This window comes from Coenobita brevimanus, chromosome 23 (assembly GCF_032717465.1).
Source record: "Coenobita brevimanus isolate Jiangsu-jjx chromosome 23, ASM3271746v2, whole genome shotgun sequence".
Classification (NCBI taxonomy): domain Eukaryota; kingdom Metazoa; phylum Arthropoda; class Malacostraca; order Decapoda; family Coenobitidae; genus Coenobita; species Coenobita brevimanus.
In genome coordinates, this window is record NC_136976.1 from 37,484,304 (window position 1) to 37,502,547 (window position 18,244).

Consider the following 18,244-nt stretch of genomic DNA (forward strand, 5'->3'; position numbering starts at 1 on the left):
GGTAGCTGTAGTTAAACCCCAAAGATACATGACCTTTAGCAGCTCATGGATGTTTTAACTATAGGATTCAGGCTAAATAGCCAAAAAAGAGCCACAGAAGGACACAGCTCCCAATAGGTGCTCTTTGAGGTAAGCTGTTGGAAAAGAATGACTGACAGTCAGCATGCACCACAATACTAATCGATGCCTGGGGCAGTCTGATCACAGCTAGTTACCAGGAGAAAGTTCACAAGAAGTAAGTATCTTTGCTGATGTCTGTTCATTGATACTGCTCTTTTCTTCCAAGTGACATAAGTTACCCATAACCATTGCAATGACTCAGGAAGGGGTACAGTTATTAGGGCACTACTTTCTGACAAGTCTTGCAAATAGAAGCATAAGTAAAACCATAACAGCCACATGAATACAGTACATGTGGTGTAGTGTGATAATGTTGAAGTTGTGGGGCAGGTTGATATAGATGTGAACCTGGTGGACTGAAGGCTCAAGTTGCCCTTCTTTTGCAGTGCACCATCCTCCTTTTAGGGGATAGGGAGGGAGTTGAACATTTATGTAATTGGGCAGCAGAGCTGCTCAGTTATACCAGTGACACCATGTGAAGGCATCCCTCTCCAGCACCAGTGACACACAGATAACAGACGATAAGACTGAGTATAAAGATACCTTTAGAGTCATACATAAACAAAGAATGCCCCCCCCCCCTCCAAAAAAGTATACGTCGCCTCATAAACTTGCAAAGTTGATAGTTACTGAGTTTTAGGCACCGGAGGAGGTCCATTATATAAGTATACAAGTCATGTCTCAAGAGGTAGCAACAGATCCTGAACTGCTCCTTTGTGTTACATGACTGTCTACCTGAATGATGTTAACAGAGTTTTAATGGTAATTAATGACACACAATACACAGAATAGTGTAAAATGCTTTTTTGGACCATTTCATTTAAAGTAAAAGGACTTTTGACTATGACCAGTGACTTTTATTTCAGATTATAATTGATTAAAATTACTTGATTAATATCATTTGGTTTTAATCATATCAGCATTGATAGGAGCAGTGTATAGTGGTTCATCTGTGGGACAGTCTTTCATTTTATTTTACCTGTCATCCAGTCACTAAAATTCAGTTTGTTTAGGCATCCATAAATTGTTTTCTAATCATCCTTTGTTAACACACAGTATCTTTCTGTCTATTTGTCTGTCTATCTATATGTGTTTGTGTGTAAAAGAAGGTTTACTTTTTTCTTTTTTCTTTTTTCAGAAAGAAAAAATAAAAAACATGCCAAGCTCTACTTTGCATGTCAAGGTAAAGGAGAACATTGTCTGTATAATAAGCACTTTTTTACAATGAAAACCAGAAACCCAAGGATATGGATACATCTAATGTTCCTTGCTCTTCAGGTATAGTAATTCAATGTTAATGTTGTTCAGTATTCATCCAAGTGTTACTATGTTTTGCATTGAATAGTGAGTGAGATAAATATTTTTATAAACATGTTACCAACAGTGAATAAAGCAGCTTCAGGTATTATTTGTGGGAGAAAGTGAATGCTGATTTATATCTTAATAAAATTTATTAATATTTTTTTAGGCTCGATCATGTGTTGCATTGAGTACACGAGAAATGCAAGTGAGCAGCCTTAAGAATTGTTGGGACATTCTGAAATGTGACACCAAGACATTTGTTACTTTGGTAACATCTGCCTTTCCATCTGCAAAGGTTAGTACAGTACATATTGCTGTTGACCTCATTTTACCTAAGGTTGTAAGGTAACTTTTTGATTGAATTCTGTTTTTCATATCATTCCACAAACAATACCAGCACTCCATTCAAAAACATATGTGGACATATTTCAAGTGGTTTGTCTGAAATTAAGGTACCAGTGTAACTCACACTGTTTTATTGTTTACCACTAAGTAAAGTACTTTCTCCTATTACATGGTTTACAGTGCATACGTCATCAGGTACACTGTGTGGGATAGATAGTTTCTGTTCAATCCACAGTACATGGTGTCTAAAGTATTCTTAAACATAGTCTGACAGTCAAAATGGGCCAAATAATATGTTTTCACGAAAGGTTACAAGAGGATGAGAAAAAGGCAGAGTATAAGAGAGAAGTGGAGGAACGATTGGGCAAATATGAATTGGAGCAGATGGGAGACGTGGAAGGTATGTGTAAGATATTTACAAAAGAAATATGTGCAGCATGTGATGTGGTGTGTGGAAGGAAGAGAAGACGGAGGGGGGTGCAAGGAACAGCGTGGTGGACTGAAGAGGTGAAACAGGCTGTGGCACAAAAGAAGAAAGCATACAATGAATGGATGAGAAATAGGGGCGTGGAAGAAGTTGAGAGGCGGAAGAGAGAGTTATATGTGGAAGGGAAGAGAGAGGTGAAAAGATTAGTAAGAGAGAGTAAGAAGAGAGTGGATGAGGAATTTGGAAGGAATTTGAGTGTAAAGTGGAGGGACTGTAAGAAAATGTTCTGGAGAGAAGTGAAAAGAGTAAGACAGGGTGGAAGTGAAGTTAGCAGGGGAGTGAAAGATAAAAATGGTAGATTACTAGTGGAGAAGGGAGAAAAAGTGAGCAGATGGAGAGAACACTTTAAGGAATTGTTGAACGTAGAGGATGGAAGTAATGCGAGTATAAGTGGCTGGGGAATGGCTGGGAGAAGGAGGGAGGTGAGAAGACAGGAAGAAATCAGTAGAAGTTGTGGAAGCAATGAAGAAAGTTAAATCGGGGAAAGCCCCAGGAATTGATGGAGTGTGTGGTGAAATGCTGAAGCATGGGGGAGAGATCGTGGTAGAATGGATGTGGAAGATGTGCAGATTGGCCAGGGAGGAAGGTAGAGTCCCGGAGGATTGGAAGTCAGGTATAATTATTCCCTTGTACAAAGGAAAAGGGGTAAAAGAAGTGTGTGGTAATCATAGGGGCATTTGTCTTCTTAGTATAATAGGAAAAGTGTATGGTAGGGTACTTATAAACAGAGTTAGAGAAAGAACAGAGAAATTAGTTGGAGAAGAACAGGGAGGCTTTAGGAAGGGAAGAGGTTGTGTAGATCAGATATTCATTCTTAAATCTTTAGTGGAAAAGTTTCTAGAGAAGGGAAAGAAGTTGTATGCGGCTTTCATGGATTTGGAGAAAGCATATGACAGGGTGGATAGACAAGGATTGTGGAAAGTGTTAAGAATATATGGAGTAGATGGGAAGTTGTTGAATGCTGTGAAGAGTATGTACGATGGTGCGAAGGCTGCAGTGTGTGTGGATGGTGAACTAAGTGAATTTTTCTCTTTGAAAGTTGGTTTGAAACAGGGATGTGTCATGTCTCCATGGTTGTTCAATCTGTACATGGATGGGGTAATAAAAGAGGTACAAGGTAGGGTAGTGGATGTTGGAGTGGCCCTGGTGAGAGAGGATAGTGTTTGGAAACTCCCTGTACTGTTGTTTGCAGATGATACTGTGTTGTTGAGTGAAGACGAAGGGGAGCTGCAAGGCTTGGTGGATGAGTTTGAGAGAGTGTGTAAGAAACGGAACCTAAAGGTGAATGTAGGGAAGAGTAAAGTGATGGTCTTTGAGAGAGGTGAAGTTAGTGAATGTACAGCGAGGTTGGATGGTGAGGAATTGGAAAATGTGAGTACGTTTAAGTATTTGGGTAGTGTGATGAGTAAGGATGGAGGTTTGGAGGGTGAAGTGCTTGAAAGGGTACAGCAGGGAAGAAAGGTTGCTGGTTCCTTGAAAGCAGTGATAAGAAACAGGGAAGTGAGCATGGAAGTGAAAAAGTTACTACATGACAGTATTGTGATACCATCTCTAACGTACGGAAGTGAAGCTTGGACATTGTTGAAAGGACACAAGTCAAGAGTGAGAGCAGTGGAAATGAGTTATTTAAGAGGAGCCTGTGGAGTCACGTGGAGAGACAGGCTGACGAATGAGGATATAAAGGAGCGTTGTGGTGTGGATGTGGATGTGATAGGAAGCGTTATGAGGAACACACTGAGGTGGTTTGGCCATGTGAAGAGGATGGAGGGTGAAAGACTGACGAAGAGAGTGTATATGAGTGAGGTGGAGGGGGGAAAAGGGAGGGGGAGGCCGAGGATGAGATGGAGGGATGGGGTGGAGAGGTATATGAGAGAGGGGTGTGTGAGTTGGGAGCAGGGCAGTGAAATGGCGGGGGACAGGGCGACTTGGAGGCGATTTGTTTGTGGCCACCCCAAACGGGATTGAGGCGTCTGGCAATAGATAGATAGACGAAGTACAAAGTGCCTGCCCGTACAACAGGGATTTATCATTTTTTTTTATTTTTTTTTTTTTTTTTTTTTTTTTTTTTTATCATAATTGCTGCTGCCTTTAGAAAGCTCAAAAATGGAAAACGATTTCACACCCTATTGATTTGGCACTTTGCGACTCAGCATACCCTTGGCTAGTTCGGTACTCTTTGATAACTTACTGGAGATTATCACTGGAAATTTCCTTCCACTGAGACCAAGAATGATTGAATTATCATTTTGGCTCTAATAACACTTGCTGTGTGTTTGTGCCAAAGAAAATGTAGCCAAAATGACTGGGATAGGCATCTCTCTTACTGACATTGTTTTTGTTTTTGTTTTTAAATAAAGCTCCAACTTGTTTACATGCAGTGTTCTTGTTTACCTAATGGCAGCTCTCCTTGTTGCATGATCGCTGGCAGCCTCTCGCTTCAGTCCTTTAATTTAACCCTGTGGTCATGCTTTGTGACATCGTCCCAAATCTTTTTCAGTCTGCCTTTAGCAACTGTACCCTTAATCTTCACACCTCGCCACATGCCCAAACCATCTCAGTCTACCCATTCTCATAACGACACTTAAAAATTCAAACCCCATTTTCCCTCTCAGATCTTTATTCACAACCCTAATTCCCTCAGGCCTGTGATTCAAGGACACACTACACTACACGTCCATCTTATCATTCCCATCTCTGTACATTTACAGATATGCTTCTCCTTTACTTCTCATATCTCAACCTGCACTCCCAATACATGCTGCATACAAAAATGCCTTAGCATGGAAGGAAAGCCCTCTCAGTGTCAGGAGGGGTGACAACTCCCAAAACTTCTTCATACCACTCCTTACCATTGCTACCAAGCAAGCTCCAGCCCCACCTCCATCACATATCATGTCACCCAAATAACAAAACTCTTCAACACACTCAAGAGACACCTCCACCCCCCTGTAAGATTAACTCTTTCCCACCTCTTTGCTTGTGTATGCTGCACACTCAGAATCAGCATTATTTTGCAACCTACCTCTAATACCACCACATCTGTTATATACCCACCTATCACAGACACTGCACAAAATAGAGTTACAGTACTTCCCACACCCTTTTGGCAAACTGAACATGACCACATTCCTCTTGCATGGACAGTACCACTACCTACCCTAGATATCATTCCCAGGATTTTGAACAAAAATAAAAATAGGTGTACTGTACTCTCAACCTTCTCTTATCAAGAACTAAAAATGTCAGTAAAATTCATAGGTTAATGATATATCCAGAAGTACATTCATATATTGCTGAACAGAGAAGTTAGGCTTGTGGAAGTCCATAAGATGCATGGCCTCTGACAGATTCTGGGTTACTTACTGTCATTACTGCCAGTGTTTTGGTTGCATCTGATAAGTATACCCGAAAGAATCGTTGTTGTTGCTTAATCTTGGTTCATCTGTCTGAGCAGATCAACCACAAGTAGGCGACACCCCTGAAGGGTTGTCCTGTAGGTTCCATATGTGTTGAGTGGGCCTGTTTTACAAGCAGGAGATGTGTCATCAATGATTCTGCCTAATGCAAATCTAAGCTGTAACTAAGGATCCCAGCTAGGAATACTCGGTTAGCTGTTTTTTAAGCATGCCAAGGATATATGAATTTCAGGAGTGGAGCCTTATAAAACTATGTTCTGATTGAAATGTTGTATTGCCCTGTACATGAAATGATTATGCTTCATTGATAGTCTTGGAATGTTTTGAGATGCGAATTTGTTGAAAAGGGTCTTGTAGCGTTTGTTTGGTGAATGTGTTATGTGCCTATGATCCTTTCAATTTATCCAGATCGTTTAGGCGTTGTCCCTCACGGTACTTCCCCTACGTGCGACGTTGCCACAGTTTCTACTGGGCCAATTATCGGATTAGAGACAAGGGTTAACCCTCACTCCCAGCTCTCTCTCTCTCTCTCTCTCTCTCTCTCTCTCTGCATATAAAATCAACATTTTATGGAGATTTGTTTCTATAAAAAGTCTATACGGTTTTATGAATTACTGTATTAGAATTTAAGGAAAAGCCTCCTGACTTCGTCTGTCTGTCTGTCTGTCTGTCTCTCTCTCTCTCTCTGTGCATATAAAATCTACAGTTTATGGTGATGTATTTCTATAAAAAGTCTGTACGGTGTTATGAATTATTATAGTTTGTCCTGGTGACTTTTGTGTCATGCAGGCTTGATTGAAAGAAGAGCAAATTCGTCTGACTGTTACTTCACTCAAGTTGGTGGCCTTTGCTGTTCGAGCAACAGCTTTTGAGGGATCAATTATAGGTCCCCTGTTTGTCTTCTCTTCTAAAAAATACTTATTTACACTGTAAATAAGTTCTTTTCCTTGACTGTGGAGCAGACAAGGGTGAGTAGTAGGGGGTAGGAGCTTATCTTTTAATGGCGGTCAGAGAAAGTGACCTGCGGATTGACACCTGACCTACCTTCACTGACTCACCTACAAGCGCGACAACGTTGGAAAGCAACGTTGTCAAGTGTTGAGGTATTTATAAAAAGTCATTGTTATTATTAAAAACAATAAGCATTTTCATACACTATATAGCCATATTAGAGAATTTTATATATATATATACTGTAAATAAATTTCATTTAGAAGTAGTAAATAGCTGACATGAGACAGAGAGGTGTGTTTTGGTACAGATTCGGCAGCGTCGCTCGAAGGGGAACTCCCATGAGGGACAACGCCCAAATGATCTGGATAAATTGTAAGGACCATTGTTGTGTTGTGAGGCTCTGTCATGTAATGACAGGCCGCGTGTTTTAGCACAGCTGCACAGAATTCTGTGCCTATCAAAATATTCTCAAACAGGGAGGATTTTAGATTCAAAGTGTGAGTGAGCTGTGGGAGTGGTTTTGGTGCAGCCAGTAATGATGCATAGGACATTGTTCTGTATAAACTGCAAGGTGTTATAGTAGATGTTCGATAGGATATGGGCCTTGCTGGGGAAGCATAGTATATCACTAATCTGATAGATTATTTGTAAAGTAGGAAGGCTGTTTCTTTTTGTTGTCCCAAGTCTGTCCATGTAAGTGCCCTGAGTGTGGTGAATCTGAGGATGAACTGCTTCTTGATGTTTGTGGTTTGTGAGCTGTGTCATGTGTCACTCCAAGGATCTCAGAGGAAGGGGTGTGTTGCATAGGAACAGTTGGCTATGTTTCCAGCTTTGACACTTAAAAAAAGTTAAAGAAAAGCGTTTTGGAGCTTAATACAAATCTTCCTCCAGAAAATGCTGTTGGCCAAGTTACAAGCTACTTACTAACCAAATGTGAAGAAAATTTGCAAAACTGCACAGAATTTAGTCACAGTGTTTCACAAAAAGCCAATTCATATTAAAAAAAACTAGTTAACAATTGACAGCCATTTCAGTGACCTTGATTTTGACCCCAGGTGCCCATTTTCAAACTTGTCTAAGATTTTGGCCATATCTTGATACCGTGAAGGTTTCATGTTGATAGTTCAAGCTGTTCATGAGATACAATGGTGCTAAAGGTGGGTGATAAAAACTAGTTGACCTATGGCAGCCATTTTGGTGACCTTGACCTTGACCTTGACCCCAAGTCCCCATTTTCAAACTCGTCCAATTTTTGGCCATATCTTGGTACTCTGAAGGTTTCATGTTGATAGCTCAAGCCATTCATTAGATATAATAGTAACAGATACACAGACAATAGTAACACACACACACACACACACACACACACACACACACACACACACACACACACACAGAGGGATTCAATCTAGGCGGACGTGCGACACCGGCGCTCCGTAACAAATCATCACGGCCAGTGGCATTACCTAAATGAGTATCTTTGTATGAGTCAAGCTCAGTACCAGGTTAGACTAAATGATTGTTCATTATTAAAAGGAAAAAAATAATAACTTTAAACAAGACTTGTTCAAACAGGAAATAGAACCAAGACAAAAGAGTACGCTGAGTCATCTCTGAGGTTTGTTTAGACTACAACAACACGGAGATTGTAAGTACATGCTCTGCACTTTAAGTATTGCAAAATGGATACATACTTTAGTAAAGCAAATTTGGAAAAGAAAAGGGATAAAGGTAAAAAGCAAAATGATGATTTCTACCAAGAACTGGTTGAAGTAGAGACTCACAATAGACTAGTCGAACGTGTAAACAAACTAGAAATGGCTTTCAAAAATGAAATTGATGAAATAAAGAAGCAGATGCACTTGCAAAAGGACGAAATAGAAAAACTAGGAAGGGAGGCCAATAAGAAAGACACATCCATCAGTGAACTAACAGTGGAATTGAGTACACTTAGGAAGAAAATGAGTGAAATGGCAAGTACAATAGTCAATCACGAGAGTATTATGGAAGAGTTCAAAAATGACACAGAGACAATTAGGCAAGTTAGCAGTCTTATTGACCAGAGCGGTGATATTGAGGAGAAGATAACACAAGTGAATGAAGCTGTGCAAAGCTACAAAAATGATGTAGAAACCACGTATACTGAAATGGTGAAAGTAAAGAAAGACTTAGAAACAAGGGTGGAGGAAAAAAAAGCATTAAACAGGAGGTGGAAAGAATAATCCAAAACAATCCAAAGTTAGTCAGAGATTCAGTAGAGATAAACAAATCAATAGTAATCACTGGTATAGAAGAGGAAGAAGTTAAAAACAAGATCACTAGACACAAAAAGGAGATGACAAATGTAATGAGCTTAATGAAAGAAGTATCAGAGGAAATCTGTAGTAAAGACATAGAGGAACACAAAAGGTTAGGGAAATACAAGAAAAGCAAGACAAGACCTCTAAAGGCGACTTTCCAGAGTGTAAACACTGTGGAAGAGATACTAAAAAATGCAAAGAATCTTATGGAAAAAGAGGAGTTCAAAAATGTATGGATAAAAAGATGCCTAACACAAGAGGAACTGGAATTACTGAAAGAGAAAAGGGAGGAAGCAAAAACAAAAAATGAGGGAATATCAGAAGAGGAGAAGAAGAAATTTTTTTACAAAGTAATAGGATTGCAGGTACGAAAGTGGTACACAAACAGGATGGAAGAAAAAGGAGGAAGGTAGTAGAACCAAGTCATGATAAGTATATAAACAAGATGATAAAGTTCATGTACTCAAATGTGGATGGAATGGTATCTAAATTACTAGAGATGAATGATTATGTCAGAGAAAATGAACCACAAATAATATGCCTAACTGAAACAAAAGTAACACCAAGGATGTCCAATGACATACTAAACTTAGAGGAATACAATATATGGAGAAGAGACAGAAATTTAAAAAAAGGAGGGGGAATTATAATATTAACTAAGAAAAATCTAAAAGTCAAGGAAATAAAACTAGATATACCATCACAAGTAGAACTGATTGCAGTAGAGATCGACACATCTGAAGGTAAAGTAATTGTAGCCAGTTTGTACATGCCACCCAGATCAAACACATGGGAAAGAGATGAATATGAGGACCTGGCAGAGAGTACAATTCAGAGTATAAGATCATTGCTACATAAAATGGAAGAGAAATCGGAAAGAATTATACTAACTGGGGATTTCAATACAAATATAAATTGGAATACTCTAGATATAAATAGCCAAGAAAGCTGTTGGGACCAAAAGCTCCTGGATCTTGTACAAGAGTTTTTCTTAATGCAACATGTGAGGGAAACCACCAGAAAAAGAGGACTTGATGTACCTTCAGTGCTAGATCTAATATTTACTAGGCAAGAAAATGATATTGACAGTTTAATATATCACCCTCAACTCGGTAAAACTGATTATGCAGTACTAAATTATAACTTCAGGATAGCATATGACATAGTAAACAGCAATGACAGTTACAAAAAGAGCCTAAACTATAAAAAGGGAAATTATCAAGATCTAAAGAAGTATTTCTTAGAAGTTGATTGGGAAAATGAGCTTAGAGGACAAGATTTAAATGCTGTATATAAAAAATTTTGTGAATTTTATGAAATAGGAGTCCAGAAGTACATCCCACAGCACAAAGAAGCAGATAAGAAAATACAGAAGTGGTTCAATACAGAATGTAAAAAATCAAAAGAAAGAAGAGATTTGTTGTGGAATAGATACAGAAGACACAATAGTGAAAGGGCGTATAATAATTACAAACAGGCAAGAAACAACTATACAAGAATAAGGAGGGAAGCCCAAAAACTGTTTGAGGAGGATATAATAAATAAAAGTAGTGATCAACCAAAGCTGTTTTACAGCTATATCAGAAGCAAAACCAGAGTAAAAGATATAATACAATCCATTACGGATGAGGGAATCACTTATACACAGGAGAAAGATATTTGTGAAGCACTAAATAAGAATTTCCAATTAGTTTTTACAGAAGAAAAAATTTTTGAGAGGGACTATGTGGAACACGCATGTCCACACATACTACCAGATATACAAATAGCAGAAAAAGTAATACAGGAGGAGTTAAGTAGATTAGACAGAGGAAAAGCAAGTGGTCCTGATGAAATTTCATGTTGGGTATTACGAGAATGTGCAAAGGAGTTAAGTAAACCATTATTTATAATTTACAAGAAATCCTTGAGTCAGGGTAAACTACCTGATAATTGGAAAAAAGCAAATATTGTCCCCTTATTCAAGAAAGGAAATAGACAAAATCCACTCAACTACCGACCAGTATCACTGACCAGTGTTGTAAGCAAGATATTAGAAAAGCTTATAAGAAAAGCTTGGGTAAATCATCTAGAAGAACACAGTATGATAACAGAAAGACAGTTTGGTTTCAGAAAAGGAAAATCATGTGTTACTAATCTGTTGAGCTACTGTGACAGAGTAACAAACACAATACAGGAAAGGGAAGGATGGGTGGACAGTATCTATTTAGATTTCAAGAAAGCTTTTGACACAGTACCACACCAAAGACTTTTATGGAAACTGTACCATCAAGGAGGAATTCGAGGCAAACTGTTTTGTTGGATGCAAGACTTTCTCATAAAAAGAGAAATGAGGACAGTACTAAGAGGAAACTACTCATCATGGAAAGAAGTGACTAGTGGAGTACCATAGGGTTTAGTGCTGGCACCAATCATGTTTTTAGTGTATATAAATGATATAAACAGTAACACTGGAAATGAGAGCTATCTGAATATGTTTGCAGATGATGCAAAAATACAAAGGAGAATTACTAGCACAGACTCTTGTAGGGAGCTACAAGAAGAATTAAATAAACTTCATGAATGGAGTAGTACATGGCAAATGGAATTCAATGTGGACAAGTGTCATGTAATCAAGTTTCGTAAAAGTGGAAAAAGACCTGATTGGGATTATAAGTTAGGAAATAAAACCCTACACACATCAGAAAGAGAGAAGGTCCTAGGTGTGATTATCAATAACAGATTATCTCCGGCTGACCACATCAGCGAGAAGGTACGGAACATGTATACACTGCTTGCAAATATGAGAATAGCATTCACATACATAAATGAAGACATGCTAAGAAGGATAATAACATCACTCATTAGACCAATCCTGGAATATGCATCAGTAGTCTGGAGTCCTCATCTCAAAAAGCATATAGACAAGATTGAAAAAGTTCAAAGGGCCACTACAAGATGGATACCAAGCTTAAGGGACCTAAGCTACGAAGAAAAACTAAATAAACTGAATCTACCAACTTTACAGGAGAGAAGAAAAAGAAGTGACATGATAATGCTATATAAGTGCATATCAGGGAAAGAGAAAATAGACATAAATGATTACTTAACACATGGAGAAGCATCAGCAAGAGAACACTGCAAAAAACTGCATAAGAATCTATCTATCTATTGCCAGACGCCTCAATCCCGTTTGGGGTGGCCACAAACAAATTGCCTCCAAGTCGCCCTGTCCCCCGCCATTTCACTGCCCTGCTCCCAACTCACACCCCCCTCTCTCATATACCTCTCCACCCCATCCCTCCATCTCATCCTCGGTCTCCCCCTCCCTCTTCCACCCTCCACCTCACTCACATACACTCTCTTCGTCAATCTTTCACCCTCCATCCTCTCCACCTGGCCAAACTACCTCAGTGTGTTCCTCACAACGCTTCCTATCACATCCACAGCCACACCACAACGCTCCTTTAAATCCTCATTCGTCAGCCTGTCTCTCCACGTGACTCCACAGGCTCCTCTTAAATAACTCATTTCCACTGCTCTCACTCTTGACTTGTGTCCTTCCAACAATGTCCAAGCTTCAATTCCGTAAGAAGAGAGGTGATAAAGACATAAGGAAATTCAGTTTCCCAAACAGAGCAATTGATCAATGGAATGCACTACCGAATGAAATAGTGTGTGCCAAAACAATTCACAAATTTAAGGATATGTACGATAAATATGGTTTAAGACACCGGACAGTACGAGCTTGACTCATTCCTGTAAAGATACAATTAGGTAAGAACACACACACACACACACACACACACACACACACACACAAACACACACACACACACACACACACACACTGTCCTTTAGGAAGAAGTGATCATGTGGTCATTGAGTTCCAGATGTTAATAGGGAACGTTGAGCCAAGAGACAAGCTTCATAGACAGGGAAGATACAACTTTGGGAAAGCAAATTTTACAGGATTGAGAAACTTTTTTGAAAATGCGGATTGGAGAAAATTCAGAGAAACAAGAGAGATACAGAGGAAGTGGGATATCTTTCTAGACCTCTATAATTTGGGAGTGGAAAAATTTGTACCAAGAGTAAGAGGGAAAGAAAACAGGAAAAAGGAGTGGTTTAATAGAAGGTGTATGATAGCAAAAAAAAAGAGAGAGATAAGGCGTGGAACAATTGGAGAAAGAGAGGTAACAACAGAACAAAGGAATAATATAAAAGAACAAGAAATGAATACACAAGAATGCTTAGAGAAGAAGAAAGGAATTTTGAAAAAAGTATAATAGACAAATGCAAGGATGAACCCAAACTGTTTTATAGATTTGTTAATGGCAAACTGAAACAAAAGGAAGGAATCACCAAGCTGAAAGTAGAAGGAGAGGTCTTTAAGGATGCGGCAATGCAAGCAGAAATAATGAACAAACGTTTCCAGTCAGTTTTCACTAAAGAAAATGAGCTTGTGGAAGGGAAGGGAGTGATTAGAAATGTTCCAGTGATAAAAGATATAAAAGTGGAGGTACAGGAAGTGTATAAATTACTGGAAACTCAAGATGTAAAGAAAGCCCCAGGATCTGATGGAATTTCTAATTGTGTACTGAAGGAATGCAGAGAACAACTGGCGGATAAAATTCACAGTTTAATCGTATGCTCACTGGAAGAGGGGAAAGTGCCACAAGAATGGAAGAGGGCAAATGTGGTACCAGTTTACAAGGGAGGAAACAGGGAAGAACCCCTGAATTATAGACCAGTGTCTCTAACCAGCATGGTCACAAAATTGTGTGAGAGAATCCTGAAAGACAGATGGATAAAATATCTGGAAGAGATGAATATTTTGGCTGAATGTCAGTTTGGATTCAGAAGTGGAAGGTCATGTGTTTCTAACTTGTTGAGCTTTTACTCAAGAGAGATTGACGTGGTACAGGAGAGAGATGGTTGGGTGGATTGTGTGTACTTAGACTTAGAGAAGGCCTTTGACAAGGTACCTCATAAGAGACTAATGTGGAAACTAGAATATATAGGAGGACTGAAGGCAAAACTTCTGGAATGGATGAGAGACTTTTTGAGAGACAGACAAATGACAGTAATAAAGGATAGGATGTCTGGATGGAGGGAAGTAACAAGTGGAGTCCCTCAAGGCTCGGTGTTGGCGCCAGTAATGTTCCTGATTTATGTAAATGATATGGTAGATGGAGTGAACAGTTATGCAAGTCTGTTTGCTGATGATGTAAAGATTTTGAGGAAGGTAGAGGTTGAGGAGGATGGTAAAATACTGCAGGAGGATTTGGATAGGATACACGATTGGAGCCGGATATGGGAAATGAAATTTAATGTAAAGAAATGTAAAATATTGGAAATTGGTAAAAATACCAGGAGGCCACCACTGAATTATTTGTTGGGTAATGAATTAATCACAAAAATGAGAGAAGAAAAAGATTTGGGAGTGCTGGTCCAAGATAGTTTGTCACCAGAAAAGCACATTAACAAGATAGTTGGAGAGACTTATAAACTCTTGACTAACATAAGAGTAGCATTTCATTTTACGGATGAGGAGATGATGAAAAAATTGATAGTGGCCATGATCCGCCCCAGGTTAGAATATGCAGCGGTAGTGTTGTCCCCACACAAAAAGAAAGATATAAACAAGATTGAGAGAATACAAAGAACAGGAACCAAGATGGTCCCCAGTCTGGCAGACCTGTCATACAGAGAAAGGCTGGAAAAGCTGGATTTGCCTTCCTTAGAGGAAAGGAGAAAGAGGGGAGACATGATTGCAGTGTTCAGGACCATGGTGGGAGTAGATAAAATTGAAAGAAGATCTGTTTGTATGGGATAAGAGAGCAACAAGAGGACACGGAATGAAATTGAAAAAGTCAAGCTGCTTGAAGGATATCAAGAAATATAGCTTTCCTTATGGAAGTATGGACTTATGAAATGGCCTGGACAAAGAGATCGTCCAGTCTAAAAACTTGAACGAGTTTAAAGCTAAATTTTACTTACTGAGAAACAGCGACGGAAACTCACGAGCATAGTACATTCCGTGTATATCACAGTTAGGTATATTAGGTAAATACTTAAATATTTGGAATGACTTAGACAAAGAGGTGGTGCATGAGAAAAACATTCATGTGTGTAAAGGTATACTTGATAAATGTGGATATGGAGACAGGACATCATCAGCATCGCTCAATTCCTGTATACTACAAATAGGTAAATACAAATAGGTAAATACACACACACACACACACACACACACACACACAGCCAGAGCGAGCAGACGTCCCAGCCATCGCTGCGAACCTTAAGTAGTTTTCAGGAATTTAGTCTGTCCTGTCTCCTAAGGTCTTGTTTTAAATTTAAAATAATGAAAGTTAATAGACTACCAAAAATGTAAAGATTTATTGGCTAGAGTATACATGAATGTTTGTAGTATTTTTCGGGAACAGCTGTTTTGGTACTTTAACCTAGATCAAACATGGCCGAAAATGTAAACATTGAGGAACTCGAATTTCCAGGATTTGATAGAAATACCAATGTCATGGATCTGGTTAAAACATTGATTAAGAGGATTAGTGAACTTGAAAAGAAAGTAGAGAATCTAGTGATAAAGGACGTGTCTGAAAATACAGAGACTACTATACAGAGTCTGATCCAGTCGAATGAGACAACGAATGAGGAAATTAGAAATTTGAATCGGGAAATTGAGGAGGAAACTAGAAGAGAGTACTAATAAAATAGAGAAGGTGAGTAGTGTATTAGAAGAGCAGAAGGCAAAATGGGCACACGTAGAAGAAGAACAGAAAGAAGTGGTCAGCTTAAGAGAAATCATCCAGGAAGAAAGGGAAATTAACAAGAAAAAAATGGAAGAAAATGTGGTGAAAATATTAAAGAAAAAGGAGAAAATAGTGAGAGAAACTGTAGAAAAGAACAGATGTGTGGTAATATTTGGAAACAAGGATGAGGAAGAAAAGGTTAGGTTCGTGAGACTCGAGAGAGACACGAACCTGGTGAGAGGAATATTAGGTAAGATTGACCCCGAAGGAGACAAGTGGGTAAAAGAAATTGAGGAAGTAAGGAGGATAGGGCCTTATAGGAAAGGGGGAACAAGACCAATGAGAGTCAAGTTGACATCAGAAGGTGTAGTAAATGAAATACGTAAAGTGACCTGGAAATTAAGCAAAGAAGCATGGATGGAAAATATTATAAAAAGAAAAGATTTGAATGAAGAAGAAAGAGAAGTTTTAAAATCATTGAAGGAAGAAGTAAAGGAAAAAAAATGATAGGACAGAGGAAGAATGTAATACTTTTTTTTGGAGAATAATGGATATGAAAGTAAGGAAGTGGTATTTAAGGAAACAGAAGTGAAGGAAACTAAGGGGGATGGCTGTGAAAGATCAGAAGTTAAGGAAGTGGTACTGATGGAGAGTAGGAGAGAAGAGGGTATAAAAAACATCAAAAATAATTTGAAGGTGATATATACTAATGTTGACAGTTTCATATCGACAAGGCTTGAAATTAACGATTTCTTGAGAGAACATGAACCTGATGTCATGTGCTTTGTAGAGACCAAATTAAGAGAAGATATTGATCTTCATTTGGGAGATGGTAAATACAAACTGTGGAGAAAAGACAGAAAAGAAAAAAAGGGAGGAGGACTGATGATAGCAGTGAACAACAACATAAACGTAGATACCGTGGAAATGGGAGAAGGCAGGGCTGAAGTGATATATATGAAATTAGAAACTGGAGAGAATGTTAAGAGAGATATGGCGGTAGTGTATGTTCCCCCTAAGACGAGAGCATGGAAGGATGACGAATACCAGGAGATGTCAGATATGGCTAGCTATTTACAAAAAATAATTGAGAAAAGGAATAATATAATTTTGGTGGGTGACTTTAATTGTAAAGAGGTGAACTGGGAGAATGGTACTAGGGAGGCAGCGAGGATTCGTGGGGCACTATGTTATTAAATATAATAATGAATAATGTGATGATGCAGTTGGTTAAAGAAGAGACATGGTTTCGAGGTGAGGACACACCAGCAAGGTTAGAGTTACTGTTTACCAAAGAACCCGATGTAATAGAATCATTGAAATATCTCTGTCCTTTAGGAAAAAGTTATCATGTGGTCATTGAGTTCCAGATGATAATGGGGAACATCGAGCCAAGAGACGAGCTTCATAGACAGGGAAGATACAACTTTGGGAAAGCAAATTTTACAGGATTGAGAAACTTTTTTGAAACTGCAGATTGGAGAAAATTCAGAGAAACAAGAGAGATACAGAGGAAGTGGGATATCTTTCTAGACCTCTGTAATTTAGGAGTGGAAAAATTTGTAACAAGAGTAAGAGGGAAAGAAAACAGGAAAAAGGAGTGGTTTAATAGAAGGTGTATGATAGCAAAAAAAAGAGAGAGAAAAGGCATGGAACAATTGGAGAAAAAGAGGTAACAACAGAACAAAGGAAGAATATAAAAGAACAAGAAATGAATACACAAGAATACGTTGAGAAGAGGAAAGGAATTTTGAAAAAGGTATAATAGACAAATGCAAGGATGAACCCAAACTGTTTTATAGATTTGTTAATGGCAAACTGAAATAAAAGGAAGGAATCACCAAATTGAAAGTAGAAGGAGAGGTCTATAAGGATGCGGCAATGCAAGCAGAAATTATGAACAAACGTTTCCAGTCAGTTTTCACTAGTGAAAAGGAGTTTTTGGAAGGGGAAGGAGTGATTAGAAATGTGCCGGTGATAAAAGATATGAAAGTGGAGGTACAAGAAGTGTATAAATTACTGGAAACTCAAGATGTAAGGAAAGCCCCAGGACCTGATGGGATTTCTAATTGTGTACTGAAGGAATGCAGAGAACAACTGGCGGATAAAATTCACAGTTTAATCGTCTGTTCTCTGGAAGAGGGGAAAGTGCCGCAAGAATGGAAGAGGGCAAATGTGGTACCAATTTACAAGGGAGGAAACAGGGAAGAACCCCTGAATTATAGACCAGTGTCTCTAACCAGCATGGTCGCAAAATTGTGCGAGAGAATTCTGAAAGACAGATGGAAAAAATATCTGGAAGAGATGAATATTTTGGCTGAATGTCAGTTTGGATTCAGAAGTGGAAGGTCATGTGTTTCTAACTTATTGAGCTTCCACTCAAGAGCGATTGACATGGTACAGGAGAGAGATGGTTGGGTGGATTGTGTGTACTTAGATTTAGAGAAGGCCTTTGATAAGGTACCTCATAAGAGACTAATGTGGAAACTAGAATCTATAGGAGAACTGAAGGGGAAACTTCTGGAATGAATGAGAGACTTTTTGAGAGACAGAGAAATGAGGACA

At 38.7% G+C, this 18,244-nt stretch overlaps 1 protein-coding gene across 1 annotated transcript in view; it reads left to right on the top strand.

Annotated features, from left to right (window-relative positions):
• Window positions 1-18,244, top strand: part of melt (ventricular zone expressed PH domain-containing protein melted) — a 671,576-nt gene that overhangs the window by 575,340 nt on the left and 77,992 nt on the right. Inside the window, exons 17-18 of the mRNA XM_080267230.1 lie at window positions 1,259-1,398; window positions 1,589-1,717. Of these exons, the coding sequence (XP_080123356.1) occupies window positions 1,259-1,398; window positions 1,589-1,717 (269 nt within the window). The remainder of the gene's footprint in view (window positions 1-1,258; window positions 1,399-1,588; window positions 1,718-18,244) is intronic.